At 35.5% G+C, this 20,789-nt stretch overlaps 1 protein-coding gene across 3 annotated transcripts in view; it reads left to right on the top strand.

The window, feature by feature from the left end:
- The window catches only part of MTA1-like (metastasis associated 1-like), a 54,807-nt gene extending 43,780 nt beyond the window's left edge, over positions 1 to 11,027 (top strand). For 2 of the 3 annotated variants that reach the window (XM_090112134.1, XM_090112133.1), the window contains 14 exons: positions 1,075 to 1,192; positions 2,114 to 2,316; positions 2,802 to 2,990; positions 3,539 to 3,672; positions 4,059 to 4,183; positions 5,590 to 5,690; positions 5,846 to 5,866; positions 6,182 to 6,301; positions 6,720 to 6,936; positions 7,481 to 7,690; positions 8,265 to 8,396; positions 8,900 to 9,039; positions 10,135 to 10,241; positions 10,586 to 11,027. In XM_090112134.1, coding sequence (XP_089968260.1) covers positions 1,075 to 1,192; positions 2,114 to 2,316; positions 2,802 to 2,990; positions 3,539 to 3,672; positions 4,059 to 4,183; positions 5,590 to 5,690; positions 5,846 to 5,866; positions 6,182 to 6,301; positions 6,720 to 6,936; positions 7,481 to 7,690; positions 8,265 to 8,396; positions 8,900 to 9,039; positions 10,135 to 10,241; positions 10,586 to 10,754 — 1,986 coding nt within the window. In that variant the 3' untranslated portion in view covers positions 10,755 to 11,027. The remainder of the gene's footprint in view (positions 1 to 1,074; positions 1,193 to 2,113; positions 2,317 to 2,801; positions 2,991 to 3,538; positions 3,673 to 4,058; positions 4,184 to 5,589; positions 5,691 to 5,845; positions 5,867 to 6,181; positions 6,302 to 6,719; positions 6,937 to 7,480; positions 7,691 to 8,264; positions 8,397 to 8,899; positions 9,040 to 10,134; positions 10,242 to 10,585) is intronic. The other variant, XM_090112135.1, reaches the window with a different exon arrangement.
- The last annotated feature ends 9,762 nt before the right edge of the window (positions 11,028 to 20,789 follow it).

Raw genomic sequence — 20,789 nt, 5'->3', positions numbered from 1 at the left:
TGGTAAGCGTTAGGAGAGATAACGGGTTTAAATGGAAGGGTGACGCAAACTTATCGATCTTAGTTGCAACTTTACTTTTTTAAATGTCATTAGAAATTTTATTGTTTTTTTATTCCGTTTTACCACGACAAAATTGAAATTATTTCTGAGAAATAGAAAGCTGCAAAATCAACTGAGAAAAATGTTAAAACTTTAATTTGATCTCGGGGCTTTAATTAAAATCTTGTTACTGTTAAAGTTACTGTTATATTTTCAAGATTGGTAGTTTATTTTGTGAAAAAGTTATGAGACAGGACTTATTATTTTTATTATATTGTATGCCTTAGAAATTGTGTATTAAAATGTAGACGAAATTTGTTTAGGGTATAATTAAAAAAAAAAAAAAACGCTCATTTGATATGTCCGGGCGAGTAAGTAACAATAATATATGATGAACGCCAACTAATAAGGAAATGAGCATGCACTTACCGTCCTATCTCGTATCAATGTCTGCGTTTCCTGCTATATTTTATTACTGTCTCTATAGTCTACACATATAAGGATCGCCGCGTCACAGCGATGTTAATATTGCAAGGACACAAGTGTAATGGAATAATTTCTGGGATCGATTGAGCGGAACGCGACGCGCTTCCGCTGCTCTTTTACTTGTGTAGATGTTTAAAATTTTTATTGGGTTTAATTTAAAGAATAGAAAAACTCTATTCCAATTCAAACCTTCAAATTCAAACCTGATTTTTTTGTTTGGCTAAAGATGCGAATTCGAATACCGTCTAAATAAAGCATTTGAATGCTAAAAAAAACTAAATATCAGAATATTGGGTTGTTTATAAATAAGGTAACGAGGCACAGCATCACGATGTCAATTGTTAAGGAATACAGTATGATATTCTGATCTATCTTCATGCCCATGGATAGACCTAGACTTTTTGTTGAATGTTCATGTATAATGTACATTATAGATGATTGAAATAGATTAATTTCGATCCGATTAAAAATACTACCACAACCACTCTATTTAATATGATTGTTATGATGTTTATAAATATTAAAACACAATTTTTCTGTTTGTTTCAGGACGCATTTTTTTATTGTTTAGTATTTGATCCTTCACAAAAGACTTTATTAGCAGATAAGGGTGAAATCAGAGTTGGAAGTAGATATCAGACTGAAGTAACTAATTTATTAAAAGAAGGTAAGATATTCCAATTATTTTAATTTCACATAGTCTAATGTTTCATAATTATATTTGAATAAAGCTGAACTCGATCATTTATAATTATTTATTACCCATAAACATATTTTTATTGACATGAAAAATCACGAAAACCAATAAGAAAACAAAACCTGGTCATTAGTATACAAAAATATATGTTTATATTATAATAAAAATATATGATGAAAATGATTAATGTTTAGGTGTTATGATTAATGAATTCTCAGTATGTACAGTAACTGATGTTCTAATAAATTTCCTCTTCTATAATCAAAATAACAAATATTATATAGTCAAGGAATTTATCAATTGAGAATACCTACTTGGTGGCAATGACTTAAAAAAATTGGTTTTTTCTAGTTCATACTTAGTATGTACTAACATTAATTGTATCATGGAATTCTAAATATCTGAGTGTATTACAAAATAAGTATGTATGCATTATTGTTATCATGATAAGGATGATACTGAAAATTTAATTAATTTTCAATTGTTATTAGAAAACTTATTTTGACGGAGATTTGGTATACATACAACATTTATCTACACAAATATTTTAAAGATTAAAACGCATAAGAATTATTGTGGGTGACCATAAAACACTTTTGTATTAAATTATTAATTATAGTGTCATAATTTGGTTTTACTAACATTGCATTTTATTGTTTATTGAAGTGAAAACTTCTTTAGCGGCGTTGAGCACTTTTTCTGTAATGGGTATAAAATCTTAAACTCGCGTCAGGACACGTGACCTGATCGAAAAAGCGTAAGACGGATACCATTCCAAAATATCAAACATGCTCAACGTTAATAACCCATTATTCACTTCTGCCGGCACTCCCGGAGTGCAACCCGACTTTTTTTTTGAAACATAACTAAGTATTACGCATTGTATTATAGGCGAGGAGGACGGTCGCAGCGGCACCGAGCTAGAAACGCTAGTGTGGACGCCGCAGCACGGGCTCACGGACCGGCAGATCGACCAGTTCCTCGTGGTGTCGCGCTCGGTGGGCACGTTCGCGCGCGCGCTCGACTGCTCCTCGAGTGTGAAGCAGCCCTCGCTGCACATGTCCGCCGCTGCTGCCAGCCGGGACATCACCCTCGTGAGTAAACATGCTCTACGTAGAGACTGTATTGTTAGAGTCCAAGAGTATAGTCCCATTCGGGAGATCAACCTCGTGACTTGTTGCTCTATGTAGAGACCATGTAGTAGGACAGTACACTCCATAATATTGAGTGGGACTCTACTAGCCGGGACCTCACCCTCGTGATTTGTTGCATACGCTCTACGTAGAGACTGTGTTACTAGACTATACAGTACACACTCTACCTAGAGACTGAATAGTTAGAGTGTGCATGAGCACGTCTTTCGCCTTTTCGCCTTGTCAAGGCGATAGACGCTGGTTCGAAACCCATCTTTGATCGAATTTTTTATATTCTTTAACAATTCGCACATTTTTAATGCTATAAATCTAAAAATCAAGTTATTATTATAAATTATCTGAATGTACCAATTCTATAACACAGTTTCTGTCATCAGTTTGTAATCCTGTATGTGTGTGCAATAAAGAATTTTTCATTCATTCAGTTCCACGCAATGGACACACTACACGCGAGCGGGTACAGCATAGAGACGGCACTGTCCTCGCTAGTGCCCGCCTCCGGGCCGGTGCTGTGCCGCGACGAGATGGAGGAGTGGTCGGCCTCCGAGGCGAACCTCTTTGAGGAGGCGCTCGACAAGTACGGCAAGGACTTTGCTGATATACGGCAGGACTTTGTGAGTAGCAATAATTTATATATTTGTTTATGTATACTTATTGTACGTCGCAGGGATTTTATACAACGTTTATATACAACGTCGTCAATGGTTAGAAAATGCTGCAAAAATGTCAAAATATTCCTTTGAAAGCAGTTAAATTTGCAGCCGTGTTAGCTAGTATTATATACTGTGTATATGATGTATTATAAAATGAATTTTAAATATTGAATTTCTAGTTTTTACTAGTATAAGACAAGATATTCGACAGAATGGCAATTTTTTTTTTACTGTCGTTATGTAGTTATACAAATCTTAACTATGTAAATAAATATATAGACACACATCACTCACCCTTCAGTGTCTTCTTTTATACAAAAATTAACCATAAATATTGTTCTCATGATTCAGCTTGAACTTTGTATGTTTTAAAAAGAAAGTATTTAATCTTTATTTTGCCTTTAACACATGATACATATTATTTATGATTAGAGAATCTAAGTATACAGCATTATTGAATACATTTTAAACTTGCAAAATGATCAATTCTTATCGTTTTACGATTTCAGTTGCCATGGAAGACGCTAAAGAACCTAGTGGAGTACTACTACATGTGGAAGACGACGGACCGCTACGTGCAGCAGAAGCGCGTCAAGGCGGTCGAGGCGGAGTCCAAGCTGAAGCAAGTGTACATTCCCAACTAGTGAGTGTTTGTACCCGACACGTTTTTGTACTTGTTTTTTGTGGATTTTTGTTGCGTTTTTTGTGGGAATTACTATAAAATGTCAAATGAGAGTACGGTTTTGATAAAATTGTTGAATGTATAATGTATTATTGCTTGTGTTGTAAGTGTTAAATTATGTGCAGTCTGCAATTATTATACAATCTAAAAAAATTCACCATTGGAAATAGTGACCACCTGTAATAGATTCATTTAAAAAAAACTTATCCATAAATGTGATTACACTATAGCCATATGAAATTATGCATATAAGTTTTAAAATGATCAATATTCCCACGTTCCGCTTCGTACATTTTATTTTTCCCACCCCAACTCATAACGTACGACTAAACGACGTGCATTTACAGCAACAAGCCGAACCCGGCGCTGATCACGAGCACCAACGGCGGCACTAACGGCAAGGGCGCGGTGCTCAACGGCGGCACTAACGGCACCGCCGCCATGGCGCCCACCGTGTGCGCCTCGTGTCAAGGTCAGTCGTGGCTCAAGTTACAAAAAAGCATGTGTGCCGAGTACGTGCCAGAAGTGAAACTTCTTTGGCCAAAATCGTCGCTTTACTCCAAAACGTACGACGACGACGGTATTGCGATAAAAATTTTACGCTCAACGCACATAAAGAAGTTTCACTTCAAAACGTAATGGATTTATTATGCAAATTTTTAGGTACGTTGTTAGGCTGGTCACGTGGACCTTGAAACTAAAACTAGCCTTAACCTATCACGCGTCTGGCGCACAGCCGGCACCGATCCCGATAGTGTCAAGGGAGTTCACGAAATCTAGCTTTTTTATGACTACCGAGTTTGAAAATTTTATTTACCCTATTGTTCTATAATTATATGCCATGTATTATATATTTTTGGAAAGAGGAAGAAACTAGTTATAGCATAAAAATGTAATCATGACGATATATTTTTTCTATAAAATTATAAAAAAATGATTTTCTTTTGTTTTAATTTTAATTGCTTACATACTAACACTTACATGATAATGCTGAGTCATCAAATGATCATATTCACGTTTTCATATCACTACACGATTGCCAAATACATTCACTTATATTTTCACACATTTAACACAACGTATTTCACTATGAATAATAACAAATCTCCATTATTCACAAACAAGAAAAAAAGCGCCATTTTGCGTCTTCCGCACTGAAAAGTTGAGACACTTTTTCACTGAGTATTCTTCAAATATCCCTAAAACCAATATCATAAACGTATTCTACGTAAAATTTCCAGTAATATACGTCTCAATTATCACTCATCTAATTATTCCTCTCGGCATAATTCACAATCCAAATATTCGTTGAACAAGACAAATGTCACAAACTATGGCCGATGACGCAACTCAATCAATGATTCACTTTTTTTTTTTATTTTGTGGTTTTGGTCTCTATTGCCTGTCTCGGAGTCGTGTCGATTCGAATTATAAATGTTTAAGGCATAGAGAAATATTTTTTATACTGGAAACATTCACTTGTAATTCACTACAGATGGCCTTCAATGTCACGGGCCGCGTTAGGCACAGAGTTTGTGCGCAGTACGCTACAGTACAATTTGCGTTACGACACAAATATTGTGCGTAGAACGTGTCACGGGTTAAACGATGACCAGGTATTGACAGTACATACCGATGATATTTTTACGTGCTTAAAAGATCTTACTCAACTTTTTATTAGTTTTTTTTTTATAACAAATCCAAAAATCTCGCATAATAATAATCAATAAATGCATTATGTTCTTTTTTTCAAGTTGAGGTGTCGCTATTGTCTATCACAAAAAGAATGGTTATTGATTTCATTTTATCCATTGTTATTTTCTGTGTACATTTCTATACGTGTTTTCTGGTATTTTAATTAATGATTCATAATTCCAGTGTCAAATTCAAACCAGTGGTACGCGTGGGGGCCGCAGCATTTACAGTACAGATTGTGCGGCTCCTGCTGGCAATATTGGAAGAAATACGGTGGACTTAAGGTAATACTCGTACAAATATAATAAATTACTTCTATATAAAACATAAAATTTATTACTGTGTTTGTTGGAAGTAATTTCTGAACCGATTTTGATTATTGTTTCCCCAGTTGTAAACTTCATTATTGCATATTGATATAGAGGTTATTTTTCAATAGGTCAACCTGGATGGGGCTGGGGTGAGTGGCTAGAATAAAATATAATTAGATATTTATTAATTAAACGATAAAAATCGCCCAGAAAAAAGTAGTAAAAAATCACTTATTATTTTTATGATTTAGATGACATAGACATGTAATAACCCCCATTATTCGGCGAATTCTGTAATGCTTTAGTTTTTTTGACAGTGAATGCGAGTTGCGACACCCAATACTAATTTAATACAAAAAAAATGTTTCTTATATTGTCGAATATCATTGTAATATCAAACTCGTACAAAAAACGTATATTTATAATGTGTGTATGTATAAATAAATATAATATTTATCAATTAGACGGCGGGCGTGTTCGGCGAAAGCGAACCGGAGCCAACTCGGGCGCGCGGCGAGGGCGAGGAGGGCGTGTTGTCCGCCTCGCACCGCCCGCACCGCTGCACCGTGCTCAACTGCGCTAAAGTAAGTTGTTGTTCATTGTAATAAAATATTATTATTGGAACGAAGTTCCTTATTGCGCGTTGCGAAAGGGTCTAAACTCTAGACGGAAAAAATTAAGTCCAAAAGTAGTAACGACACTTTTTGCTATTGTTATAAGTCGTGTGGCGTAAGCGTTTCTTTTTTATGACAAGACTGTAGTAGAAGTAATATTAAAAAAATGTTACAACTTAAAAGAAATAAGATTTTATTACAATTCTTTTTTTAATTCATTAATTTCTAGATCGTTTACGAAACGTCCAAGACGACAGTCGACACCGTGTTATAAATCCTACTTAAATGAGACCTTGTTGTAACCATATGCACGTTGTTTATATCTTACTTAGACGACACCGTGTTCTACTTAAATGTTGTGGTGTTATAACCATGTACATGGTCGCAGGAGTTTAAGCTGCGCGCGCACCTGGCGCGGCACGTGGCGACAGCGCACGGCGGCTGCGAGGGCGCGCGGCCGGTGATGAAGACGCGCGCGGCGTTCTACCTGCGCGCGTCGCCCTTCACGCGGCTAGCAAGGCGCCTCGTGCGCGCGTTGCGACGTCCAAGACACTTTGCGCGGTCGCCCTTCTCGCCCATTAATCTGCACCAGGTTAAACACGAGTGTGAGTATAGCATTATGATAGATATTGATATTTTGTGTGTAAGTGGTTTGTCATAAAAAAAAAATATTTTGAAAGATTATTATAGCCTAGCTTTATTCATAAAAATAGTTTATAGAAAATTTTAACCTTACCTTAGTTAGTGTTCTTTAAGATTATATGACGTTTGATAAATTTGTTTATTATTAACGTTTGATAAACGTTCTATAACTAAAATGTCGCTGTAGGTGTTTTATGAATAAAACTGTTGCCATTACAAAGTAAATTTACCCAAAAACGTAATAAGTTTGTCCTTTTTAAGAGTATAAAAAAAATTTATCATCTCCGAAACAGCAAAAAATGACAACTTTTTTTTCTTATTGTTTAAAAATATATAATCATAATTCATAAGACATCTTCATAAAAAGGTCGATTAGTTAACCAAATTCGGTTATGCCTAAATTTATGAAAATAAAACATAATTACAGTTGAGAATTATATCTTTGCATATATTTATTTTTAACTTTCAATAACAGTGTGTAACAATCTATCTATCTATATGTTACAGGCACGCTCGCGATGGCAGGCGGCGCGGGCGCAGGCGCGGCTCCCCTGGGCGCGGCGCGGGCGCGCGGGCCGGTGGGCGCGGTGGCCACGCGGCTGGCGCAGGCGCACGGCTCGCCGGCGCCGCGCGCGCAGGACTGGCTCACGCTCACGCCCAAGGACAAGATGCCCGCGCCGCCGCACGTCGCCTTCCCCAAGCCGCCTAAGGCGCCCGGTACGTGAATACTATTATACTTTGTGTCTTTAAAAAAAAAAATGTGAGCCGTCATGGGACGCCTGGCAGATGTGAAACATCGTTCGGTTTACAAGTGAGCCTATAGATGTGTATAGCGTGGCGACCCGTCGCCACGTCAACAATTCGGTTTACAAGTGAGCCTATAGATGTTTCACATCAATAAAAAATAAAAATCATTTATTGAACAATTTAGGTACTTTAAAGTGGGATTTGTGTTAAAACTATTTGAATTATGTCAGTATTTGATGGATGGAATTGATAAGTAAAAGAAAGTAAAGTTAAGTAGTATGCTTTAATATTGAACTGATATAAATGATTAAACTACCGTTTAACTACTTAACGGACCGTAAAAGAAATAAATAAAAAAGTAGAAAATATAGAAATTTATTATACATATTCAATTACCGATAAATAAAACAAAATTAATAATTTTATGTACAATGTACATGTCACTTGAACATATCCATTTTGTTATAAAAGTAAGAGGTATATTTCATAGTAACATGACAAAAATAAATCACGTATTAACATATATACAATATTACGCATACAGACGGCAGCCTGATGTACGAGCGCGTGGTGTCCCGCGCGGAGCTAGAAGCAGCGCGCGCCGCGGCCGCGCCCGCGCCCGCCGCACCGCTCGCGCTCAAGCGGCGCGCCTTTGATGACATTAACGGACTCGACAGTGAGTGTACACCCACCCTTACCGCTCACACACACACACACACACACACGTGTTCATGGACACACATGCAATATTGCAATATTCAGTTATACATAATAAGTTATAATAATTTGCGTGATAAATTATGCGTCTTCTAGTCACTGTCTTTCAATTCATTGAAAAAATATACAACAATTTTTGTGATTAGCCCGGAAATACATAGTACATACAGATAAACAGAATTTTTTTTATTTATTTATTTAAAAAAAATATTCAAGGTACAGTTTCGACTTTCCTACGATTTTATTATATATATAGATTTTAAGTTTTAACTTAATGACATGAACTTGTAACTAACGCAAAAATGTATTTGCTCCCGCTTTCAATGGAATAGCAACAGGTAAATAAAACATAATATAGAAATCATTATTTTATTTATTACTTTTTAATAAATTTAATTTGATAAAAAAAAATTATTGTCTTTTTTTCCATTATGATATGACTAATTCCTCTATTATGTATAGGAGGAGCAGCAGTCCCTCCGGCCAAGCGGCCCAACAAGCACCCGGCGCCGATGCAGCGGCCCTCGCGCGAGCAGTACGCCGCGATGTGTGCGCGCGCGCAGGCCACCGGCCAGCCGCTGCCCGCGCACGTGTTCGCGCACGTGAGTACCCGCACACACACACAACATGCACGAGAGTGGGAGTCGAGCATGCTTCGGCACGAACTGGGCCACGCTCGCACCGGGGAAGGTACCACACCCTCACAGAATATCGGCGCCATAGTGACAGTTTACTGTCGCGTTCCGTACGGTGAGTGAGGGGTCCGGAGGCCCACATCCCTTCCTATCCCCTACCCATCCTCTCCTCCCCTATCCTTAATCCCTCCCATCCTCGCCCCTTTCTCCATAATTCCTTCCAAATCCCTTTATCCTGGTAGGCAACAACCATAACCTCTGTTATGGTTTATGGGCGACGCAATCTGCTTACCACCAGGCAGTGCGTCCGCTCGTTTGCCTTCCCATAACATAAAAAAAAAAAAAAAATACAAGACTTACGCGCACACACTCGCATACATACACATATACAAGACTCACGTGCACACGCTCCCACACATACACAAGCTCACGCTCCCACACATACACAAGCTCACGCTCCCACACATACACAAAAGCTCGCTCACCCACTCATACCCAAAAGCTCGCCCACCCACACATACCCGAAAGCTCGCTCACCCACACATACCCAAAAGCTCGCTCATCCACGCATACCCAAAAGCTCGCTCACCCACACATACCCAAAAGCTCGCTCATCCACACATATCCAAAAGCTCGCTCATCTACACGTACACAAAAGCTCGCTCACTCACACATACCCAAAAGCTCGCTCATCCACGCATACCCAAAAGCTCGCTCACCCACACATACCTGAAAGCTCGCTCACCCACACGTACACAAAAGCTCGCTCATCCACACATACCCAAAAGCTCGCTCATTCACGCATACCCAAAAGCTCGCCCACCCACACATACCCGAAAGCTCGCTCACCCACACATACCCAAAAGCTCGCTCATCTACACGTACACAAAAGCTCGCTCACTCACACATACCCAAAAGCTCGCTCACCCACACATACCCAAAATCCCACACATCCTCATAAACTTTCGCATTTATAATATAAGTAGGATTAGTAGGGTAGGCCATATTGCTGTGTTTATGTAAAGAGTATGTAGTGATAATGTAAATGTTGCGCACGCGCAGGTGAACGGCAAGCCCACGAGCCTGTCGGGGCGCGGCGGCCGGCGACACGTCATCTCGTGGATGGACGCGCCCGACGACCTGTACTACCGCGCTACCGACACACACAAGTATGTACCAGTTACCATACTGCTTTTATTTTAGTAGTAGAGTAAAATATTTAAGGTAAATAAAAATTTGCATTGCAATTGTATTTTAAGAAACATGACCCAATGCAAAAAGCAATGCATTTTCTCCATCACAATTGAAATATAAAGAGAAGTTTTATTTTTCAGCGCGTTAGGTTCGATTCCCGAACTTTTTTTTAAATAAATGCATGCCGATGTTTTTTTCACAAAAACTGCATGTCTTATCGTTTTAAGACTCCACTAGTAACGAATCTATATCTGACAACTTGTATATATGATTCGTGTTGATAGTTGTCTGAGTGTGTAATGTACGCGTGTGTGTGCAGGGCCCTGCGGCGCGCGCTGAGCTGCGGCGAGCTGCGGCGCGGCGCGCGCGCCCCGTGGCGGGCGATGCGGGGGCCCGGGGGCGCCGCGCCCCCGGCCGCGCAGGGCGCCGCGCCCCTGAAGCCCGCGCCCGCGCCCGCGCCCCCGCTGCAGCTGGTGATCCTGGACTGACGCCCGCCGCGCCCCTACACCATGGAGGCGCTGCTCGGCTGACCGCCACCCGACGCTGTGACGCTGTGACGCTGTGACGCTGTGACGCTCTAACGCCGCGACGGACCTTACGAATCGCCGCCGATTCTGTAGATAATATTTTAAACTGTATCGTTCTCGCGCGGCGACGGGCGACGCATTCGATACATAAAACGATATGTAAGTCTATTTCATTCGGAGATTCATTGTAGGATAATTTACAATTTTTTTCATAAATAAAGCACAAATCGTAAATTGCATTTTTATTTATTTTTCTTCTCCCTTCCTTCCTTATTAGTGTAATGATAATGTGACACGATTGTAAATTTTGAATGGAAATAAACTTTTCAAAACCGTTTTACTCTACTTTCCTGTAATTTTACCACATAAAAATTACGTGACATGTTAGAAAATAACATCCATAAGGCATAAACCTTACATTTAACATGCTTCCTGAGAATATTTTAACAATTTTGAACAGCACAAAATTCATCGCTCTCTAAGCATTGTTATACAAAACCCATCATTATTTTTTTCAAAGTTTTGAAAACTATTATACTCGTAACTTTTTTTATGTACCTACACTCACAAAACATATTCTTTCTGAATGCATCACTTCATTTAACTACCGGTGCTTGCAAGTGCTGAAAAACTTTCAAATTTCGTCTTCACACACCAAGTTAGCACAGAATTGGAAATTGGAATATACAAAAATTAAAAACACGGAAAAGAGAAAGATACTCAAAGGTGTACTCAACGTTTCAAAATTCAATCGTCACTATACAACAATAGGTAACAGGTGGATAAAAGTTAGATTAATTAATTTTTAAAGAAAAAAAACGCATTGGCTTTGTGAAAAAAATCTTGAAAAAATGTATAAAAAATTTGTTTGTGAAAAATACTATCTGTTGTGAGTTACTTCCTCACGGTAAGGACATTTTGTTAGTTGTTTGTAAAAATGTCCTTTGTAATTTGTACAGATTTTTATCGCTCAACTTATCATTTTATCAAAATAATATTACGAAAAAATAAATCTTGAAATTTAGGGACTAAATTTAAGATGGAATAAGGGCACTTGCTTCTAGCTGTTTCTATATCTGCAAGGGGATTTATATTTTAGACTTAGCATTGATCTTTTCACGTAATCGAAAAATATCAGCGAACTAGAATTCTACAGATAAATGTATTATCGTATAAAGAACTAAGAAGGTATACCTAAAGGCTGAAAACGAGTTTGCTCACATATTGATTCGATTATCTATCTGAGTAGTTAAATATGTAGTTAGTTCCTTTTTTATATAAGTATTTTACAAAATATTTTAATATTTTTAAAACCTTTCCAGAAGCGTCAAATTTTAAGATGGTTTTATTAAAGTTACCTACTTATACAAAATCTTGGTGTCATGTTATACATTTTGTTTAAATAATTAAGCAAATGTACTTACTAGTACCATGTCTGGTGCACTACATACAAAAGACGATTAATGCCATCCGTCTACCAATAGATGCCGCTAAGTGTATCATTTTAACCAGCAAAAAATTAAATTAGATTTAATTGCAATTTCATTGCTTTTTATAATTTTTTACATACTTTTGTAAATGGAACCTACCTATTTAATTTAATTTTCACTCGATTTTAACTAATTTTACAGAAAAGTTTATATTCAAAACAACGCCATCTCATGAAACTACTATAAACAAGTTATTCTCCTCCGATTTGGCGATGCTAAACGAATACTAGATGGCACTACAGACGTTTTTACGTTACTTTTCACGTTTTTAACACAGACTAATAATAATATCACAGACCACAGACTAATAATAATATACTACGTTTTTAATACATAACCTCATTGCCTTTGCAGTACCTATAAAAAATATTGTAAATGGGTTAAAGCCGTTATTAATTATTATTTATTACTAACTGCGTTCCTGTAGCGGCTTATATTTGGTAGGTACCTAGTGTATTGATCGTTTTCATACGAAAAATGAATTGTCGGAAAACTTGCGAGATTGTGTGAATATTTGATTGCAAGATCTCATTACAAAATAATATACATAATACAACCTATACTTAAACCGTAGTAAGTATATATTATTTCTAGTCACATTTAATTATAAGTAGGTATATAAATTATAAATAAATATTAAAGGACAATATTACACAAATCGACCTAGTCCCACAGTAATCTCAATTAAGGCTTATGTTGTGGGTACTAGACGACGATAAATATAATTTAATATTTTATAAATACATATATAGATAACACCCAGACCCAAAAACAAATAATCAAGTTCATCACACAAATATTTGCCCTGACCGGGGATCGAACCCGGGACCGTCAGCTCAGTAGGCAGTTACTTTACCTCTGCGCCAACCGCGTCGCGTCGTTAAGAATATCAAGAATTCATAATGAAAACATCATAATGATAATAAATCGAAACTAAAGTTAAATACCTACCTACGTCATCTTGTTTTATTTTCTAAATAATCCTATCATATTACCTTTATAATTTATATGAAGTATGAACCAAAAAGTTTTGAGATTTAAACCGTAGAAAAGGTTTTGAATGATCCTTTGCGTTTTTTTTCTTTATGCGCCTAAAATGAAATATTTCGACATCGATTCCCATAAGAATGAAGTATTTTCCCGTTATAAAAAGTAGCCTATGTTCATCAGGTAGGTATAATTTTTGCTTCGAATGGTGAAATAATTTTTCAAATCAATCCAGTAGTTTCGGATCCTATCCAATACAAACAATCAAATCATTTCTGTTTTGTAGATAAATACGAAAGTTACTCCGTCATAGTAGGACAAAATAGAAAATAGTGGGACCACAAGAAAATAGGTATTCCCGCACGCGTCTGAACCGATTTTGACGGAAATTTCGATATACATACACGGTACATACCTACGCGTACGTTGAAAAAGGACATCTCAATTTTGTTGCATAAATAGGATTCAAGGTGTAGGAACAGGGATTGAATAAGGCACACGGTTGAAGCCGTAGAATGAAAGTTGGTAATTTATAAGATTAATTTATTGTAAAATAAACTACTTCATTTTACTTAAACATATTCTATTTATCATTCATTGACTTATCATAAACTTTTGAGTCTAGTTAGGTACTAGTACCTATTATGTGAAAATTTTGAAAAAAATGTTTTCTTTAGGAAATTATTAGCATTAATTACCTTGTCTTGTCATTAATTTATTTACCTACTTGGTAATAATCGGTCGAACACTTGTTTAAAGTTTATTTTCCTTGTCTTTTCCAGGTAATCTAAATTATTTAATTTTTGCAGTAGGTAATTAATTCATTTCGGCTTGAACAGACAAGGCCATTAGGTGAAGCGAGATTGCCAAATATGGGTGATCTGTAGATTGCCGTCTGCTGTCGAGCGTTCGCGGTACGGACGCCGCGCTGTTGCCGCACTGTGCATTTTGTATGAAAACAAACGACCGGCCGTGCCGCGTGCGCCGTACGACAAACGCACAGCTTCGGCACTGTAGCGACTAGCGGTCCGATACGAAACGCATAAATTGAAAGAGCCATAAGTGTTGGAACAACATTCCACCACCATTTAACCAGTTTGACAAATATTAATAATTTTCGTTTCCAATACCGGAGACATATTTTAAAATCCTGTTCTAACCCTGCATTTGTATCGAATTACAGTTTACACATAAACTTTAATTAAATATTTATTTTATTTACTGGTTATAATATAACATAACATTATATAGACCGTTATTTTCTGCCTATTTATCATTATAATTATAAACATTGTAAGTATATGTTAACGGAAATGTATGTAATCCGTCATTGTATAAAATTCCCAGGAAATGTATGTAATTCCTAAAATCGCATGGAAATGTGTGAAATAAATTATTTTATAGTACACATTTCCTAGGAAATCCATACATTACCTAACTAACAGTCGGAAATGTAAAACATCTAAGATATTGGAACTTGGAAGGTACGCGGGACGAGGGGTATGTATGTCGCAATCGGATTGTATAATCCGCCGAATTACAAACGGCCGGCATTTTGTAATATGCCGAAAATTCGTAATCAGAAATTTTTGGTTTGGATAAGGGGGTGGGTTAGGTTAGGTTCGTGTTTTTTAGAACTATACAGAAATAGGAGCCTCACGAAGTGGGGCTCCGTCGGCTCGCGACCGTCTTTTTGTAGAATGTTTGAAAAAGACGAATTTCGGCATATTACAAAATGCCGGCCGTTTGTAATACGGCGGATTATACAATCCAACTGCGACATGTACACGGGGACAGCAGGACGAGGGGACTGATAACCTTAAGGACGCTGTCACAAATCTGCGTTATAGTCCGGGATACATCGTCCATTTTTGCAAGTGATTACTATCAAGCAAATTTTTCGTGAGTAGCTTTATTTTGATGAGATGCCCAATAATTTCATGTACGAAACTCTCGATTGTGGTAGCTACCAGAGGAAACAAGGATAAAATATTTTGTTTTGATGGTTCTCAAATATTAATTACCAACTGAATGTTTTTTTTTGTTCAATCTCAAGATTATTATCTAAATTATTCGAAAAAATATTTGTCCTACAAAATCTATGGTTTGATCAAAGAGTCCCCCTTTCCAATGTGTATCGATAACGAAGTCATCATAAATGATTACTAACCAGCTGATTTTTTTTTATTTTCACTTATTTAATACTTGTATAATTCAACAGACATATTGTCCTACAAATTGCGTAATAAATATTTGGGTACCGTCAAATCAAAAATTTTTATCCTTGTTACCTCTGTAAGCTACCACAATCTAGAGGGTCGTACATGAAATTATTGGGCATCTCATCAAAATAAAGCTACTCACGAAAAATTAGCTTGATAGTAATCACTTGCAAAAATGGGCGATGTATCCCGGACTATTACTCAAATTTAGGTATTTAACGTCGCAACGTGGTTCGCGGGACATCACGCTCACGTAAACATAGCGCAATCCATTTTATAGACCATCTTCATACTTGATATTTTTTTTTTATATTTTTATTGAAATTGATTCCAGAAGATTACTGGGAACTTTAAAAATTCATTTTGTTACTTTTATTAGTAGGTACGATCCTTATAAGTATTTTAGTGTATTCAACCAACTTAAAAAAGTGGGACTATTTTACAACAATTTGAATATGAATTGTATTATTGTATACAATATCGAAGCTTTTTAAGAAATGTATAAAATACTTTTTTAAGGACGCTGTCACAAATCTGCGCTACAGGTACCTAACGTCGCAACGTGGTTCGCGGGACATCACGCTCACGTAAACATAGCGCATTCCATTTTATAGACCATATTCATACTTGATATTATTTTTTTTATATTTTTATTGAAATTGATTCCAGAAGATTACTGGGAACTTTAAAAATTCATTTTGTTACTTTTATTAGTAGGTACGATCCTTATGTGTATTTTAGTGAATTCAACCAACTTAAAAAAGTGTGACTATTTTACAACAATTTGAATATGAATTGTATTATTGTATATTGTATACATATTATTCATATATCGAAGCTTTACATCGAAGCAGGAGCGATACACCCGTCCTTCCAAGAGCGCTTCTGAGCGCGGTCTGACGACCCGCGAGAGCAAAATGTATGAGGAAATCGACAAGTATTTTTAATTTAGCTAATAATTGAAATAAAATTTTGATTTAGATACAAAAAAATTATCAGAATCTATAAAGGACTATATGTATATCCCTCAATAATTTATAGGTAAGAAGATAGATTAGGCTTTTAATTTTCTTAAAATTGTACCGTTTTAGACCCCATTTTTTTGCATTTTATGCGATCATTGTGCTGGGAAAATCGTATTTCAGCGACAATTTTGTATGACGTCGTACAATTTTTATAAGATGATCGTAGATCTGAATATATCTAATACATATTATAAAGGCGAAAGTTTGTAAGGATGTATGGATGTATGGATGTATGGATGTTTGTTACTCTTTCACGTAAAAACTACTGAACCGATTACAATGAAATTTAGCACACATATAGAGGGTAACTTGGATTAACACATAGGATAGTTTTTATCCCGGAAATCCCACGGGAACGGGAACTATGCGGGTTTTCCTTTGCAAACGCGGGCGAAGCCGCGGGCGGAAATCTAGTTATCTTTAAATTAAGATATTACTTTGTTCTCACGTGTAATTGCTTTGAGTTAAAATGATACCGTAAAATAGCGTTTTTTGTTAAAAATCGGTAATAGCACCCTTAAATACTTAAATGAAAATTTGATTTGATTGAATATAAGTTGATTTAAGAAATGTTAATTAGTAAGATAATATGAACATAATATTATTATTATTTTACGGTAAGACTGTTACCCGATTGTCTCAATAAGTGCTATAATAAAAAAAATAACAACGTGTTTTATTACAGAAATCATTTACTTTATATACATTTCCTAATACGATATTGGAATTATATATAATTCCAAGGAAGATTATACATTTACTAGGATATATTGTATGCATTAAATAGTTTATTAAACAATATTTTATACATTTCCTAAGTGGCATCGGCATTGTACACATTTCCTATTAGTTTGAGACCCATTCGTTAAAAAGTCTTCAAATAACGTTTGTTTTATTATCTCGAAACTGCAATTAATAAAAAATGAAAATATTTTTTTTTTATAATTAATAAAAAATATCCTGTCCAGGATTTTTCCAGTCAAACCATTTTTAATACACTTAATTTATTATAAAATTGGTCTCATTCTATTATCACGCCGTTGCATTTCGACTTATATTCGGATCTTAGACCACTAGGATTTGTATACAATTCCTTGATTTCATACATTTCCGGTAACATATACATAATTTAATTTTATTTATTTACATTAAGTATATACATAATTACATACTGATATTATATCTACCTATACATAATATAATTATATATATGTATATCATGTTTTAACTGATGTATTTATTTATTAGTATTTATCATATTAATAGAAATATATCTTTCACATAATATACTCATGTTAAATTATCATTATATACAATTCTAGACTGAAACTCCAATAGTCACTTGGGGTCACTGAAAATCAGTGGTGGTGAGGTATTAATCACCTTGCCATCATATACTGAGTTGGCTCCATTTGTCAGGTCACTCACTGCCACATTACAGTTCTTAGGAATAAGATTATTTTTATTTAATTATTTTTCTTTTTATTTCTTTTTGTTTTTCCTTCGTTTATAAATGTATCTCGTATTGTGATCTTGACAATAAATGTGTTTTATTTATTTATTTATTTAATGTCCCTTACTGCATGCTTTTCATGCAGTTGTCCGCACCATATGTATTGTGGTCTTTGTCCATACACACTTTCTCCAAAGCCCTGCTTTGGTCTTGTTTGATGTATAAGCTCCTGTATATTAGTAAAAGTTAATCAAATATTTAATTCTTATTTCTTGAAATTTGGTATAGTATTCTTTGTGTGATACAAATCAAAACCAACAGTCAGGTTAGGTAGACTACAATTTACAAAACTGGCAGGGTTGCCATGCAATGGTTGGTGGTTAATGAAACACTTGACTCGACTGTAAGCTTGTATTGAACTGCTTAAACTGTAGAACAACAGGACTATAATATATTCTAGACGCACACATACAATAGATTACACACTACACTGTAAACTGTAGAATAAATATTAAAGACATAGTTCACTATATATTTTGTAGTCTTTGATTATTTATACAACAGACTAGAAATAAATACTATGTATGCGATTATACCTATTCTAGCCATCCATTTTAGTGTTCCTTAAAATTAAGTACATCTTAGTCAAAGGACAACTTATTGTGCCCTTGCCCGTAATGCACTCATAATAATTTTAAGTTGAATGTTTGTCATTCTTTATGTACCAAACACAGTCACGGCCACGGCGCTCATTCCATTTTACTGGTATTAAAACAGATGAAATCCTTCATGATCCCATATCCTTCTTAGTAGCAAATGTAGAAATCCCTTTCTTGTGTCTACAATGTTTTTGTGGAGAATCGTATTTACATTTGGGATGGATTAATTCTTCTCCTCTCTTGAACAAATTTGTTATTGCGAACGTAAGCAATAAGTCTGTAATAAAACAATCTTATATATAAACCAATCATTAAAAATCATGTTTGTAAAAATTTATGTTCAGAGAAAATATCAGTTTACCATATACTTAAAGCTTATTTTCTGCCGTTTTTCTGCCTGTAGATTCTACATAACCTCACAGTCATTCAATCATATTTAGCACTTATTTTTCAACAATTAAAAACGAAAACAAACAAAGCTTCTCGTTTTGGTTTTGACAGAATCTCGTAAATAAACTGAACTAAATACCAGTCATAATAATGTAGGTACTATGTAGGTACTAGGTACTCTGTGAGTCAGCTTTGTCTAATTAAAAATCCGAGTAGGTACAAAATAATATTATGTTGACAGTTGACAGTTGACACTTGACGCCAAAGACTTGAAAATAAAAGGTACGTGTACATATATTTACATTAGTGCCATCTAGTGGCTCTGGAAGAAAAAGAACATCAAGTCTGTGTTTAACGTGCCATCTAGTGTGTTAAAAGCAAAAGACTAAGAGATATAATCGAACACGTAGTACGTTATTTCCCCACTGGCGCTTTAATTGCGTAAATTCATAGTGCAACTTTTTTTGTATGGAGTGCACCGTCTGTTGTATACGTAGTATATTATTATTAGTCTGTGCTAGTACATACTACAAAGTGCAAACGTAAAATAAAATCGGTTTTGTGCGAGTTGGACTCTTTCTTTTCGATTGCAATAATATGTATTGTGATCAATATAATAAAAATGAACCGCCAAATGTGTTACTGAACGCAAATCTCGAGAACGGCTGACGCTGAACCGATTTCGTTATTTTTTTTTAATAATATTCCTTGAAGTACGAGGATGGTTCTTATGGAGAGAAAAGGTAAATATAATATAATATTTCACTATTGTTCCTGTGGGAATATGGGTATAAATAAAAATTATCCCAAGTTATTCCTCATTATAAGAACTATCTGTCACTGAAAATCCAATCAAAACCGGTCCAGCCGCTCCTGAGATTAACCGGAACAAACAGACAGACAGACAAAAATTGTAATCATTACTACCTATATTGTTATATGTAGTGTATACACTATACATACATCCATATGCATGTAGTAAAAATTTGTTGTACCAGTTGCAGTATTAAAACAGGCTCCAATTTTATTATTGGTATATAAAACTTTATAACTTATTGTAATAGCTGCCCTCTATGTATTTTTATGAATTTTAAAATAAATTACCATAATTAAAAAAATAGATGTCGCTTTACCATAATTTATAAATAGATGTCGCTATTATCAATAACGTGCAAACTTCCACCATTATCATTTTAAAAATATTCTGAAAATACTTCGTCTCTGTAATATTCTGTTTTTGAGTTCTATGAGTTTATTCTGTTAATATTCCGACTATCTTGGTTTATGAGATACAGTCTGGTAATATCGGGAAGGACATACAGACAGATAGCAAAATCTCAGTCATAGCATAGACTGTCATAGAACCCTAGAAGTAGAAACTAAAGAAATACAGACTACTTGGCTTTTATTATTCATTTGCTACTTTTCTTTCTTTTTTCACTTTCATAAATAATAAAATTTTGTTTAGCCAGTCTCAAGTCTTGAGTGTTACAATGTCTTTATTTTTACTACCTATAAGCTGTTTCCCCGGGCTCCGCTTGGGTAATCGTTGTATTCTGTAGTTTTTCAATTTATTTATAGCTCTTCTAGCCCAAGTGGAGAAAAAACTAACTAAGCCTAATCATTATCAATCTATTCAGCCGTTTTTGAGTACTTAAGTAGTGTAATCTTTATCAATTAGAATAGATAAAAATATCTTTATAGATTTCGTGTAGGATGCAATGCAATTGCATAGGTATAAGAGGACGTGAAGCACAAATAAAAACGCAA

Source organism: Colias eurytheme, chromosome 18 (assembly GCF_061535395.1).
Source record: "Colias eurytheme isolate Ceu_HAF_F1 chromosome 18, ilColEury1 Martin Lab GWU primary, whole genome shotgun sequence".
Taxonomy (NCBI): Eukaryota; Metazoa; Arthropoda; class Insecta; order Lepidoptera; family Pieridae; genus Colias; species Colias eurytheme.
The sequence above is the reverse complement of the archived record's forward strand: the minus strand, read 5'-3'. Positions and strand labels throughout refer to the sequence as shown.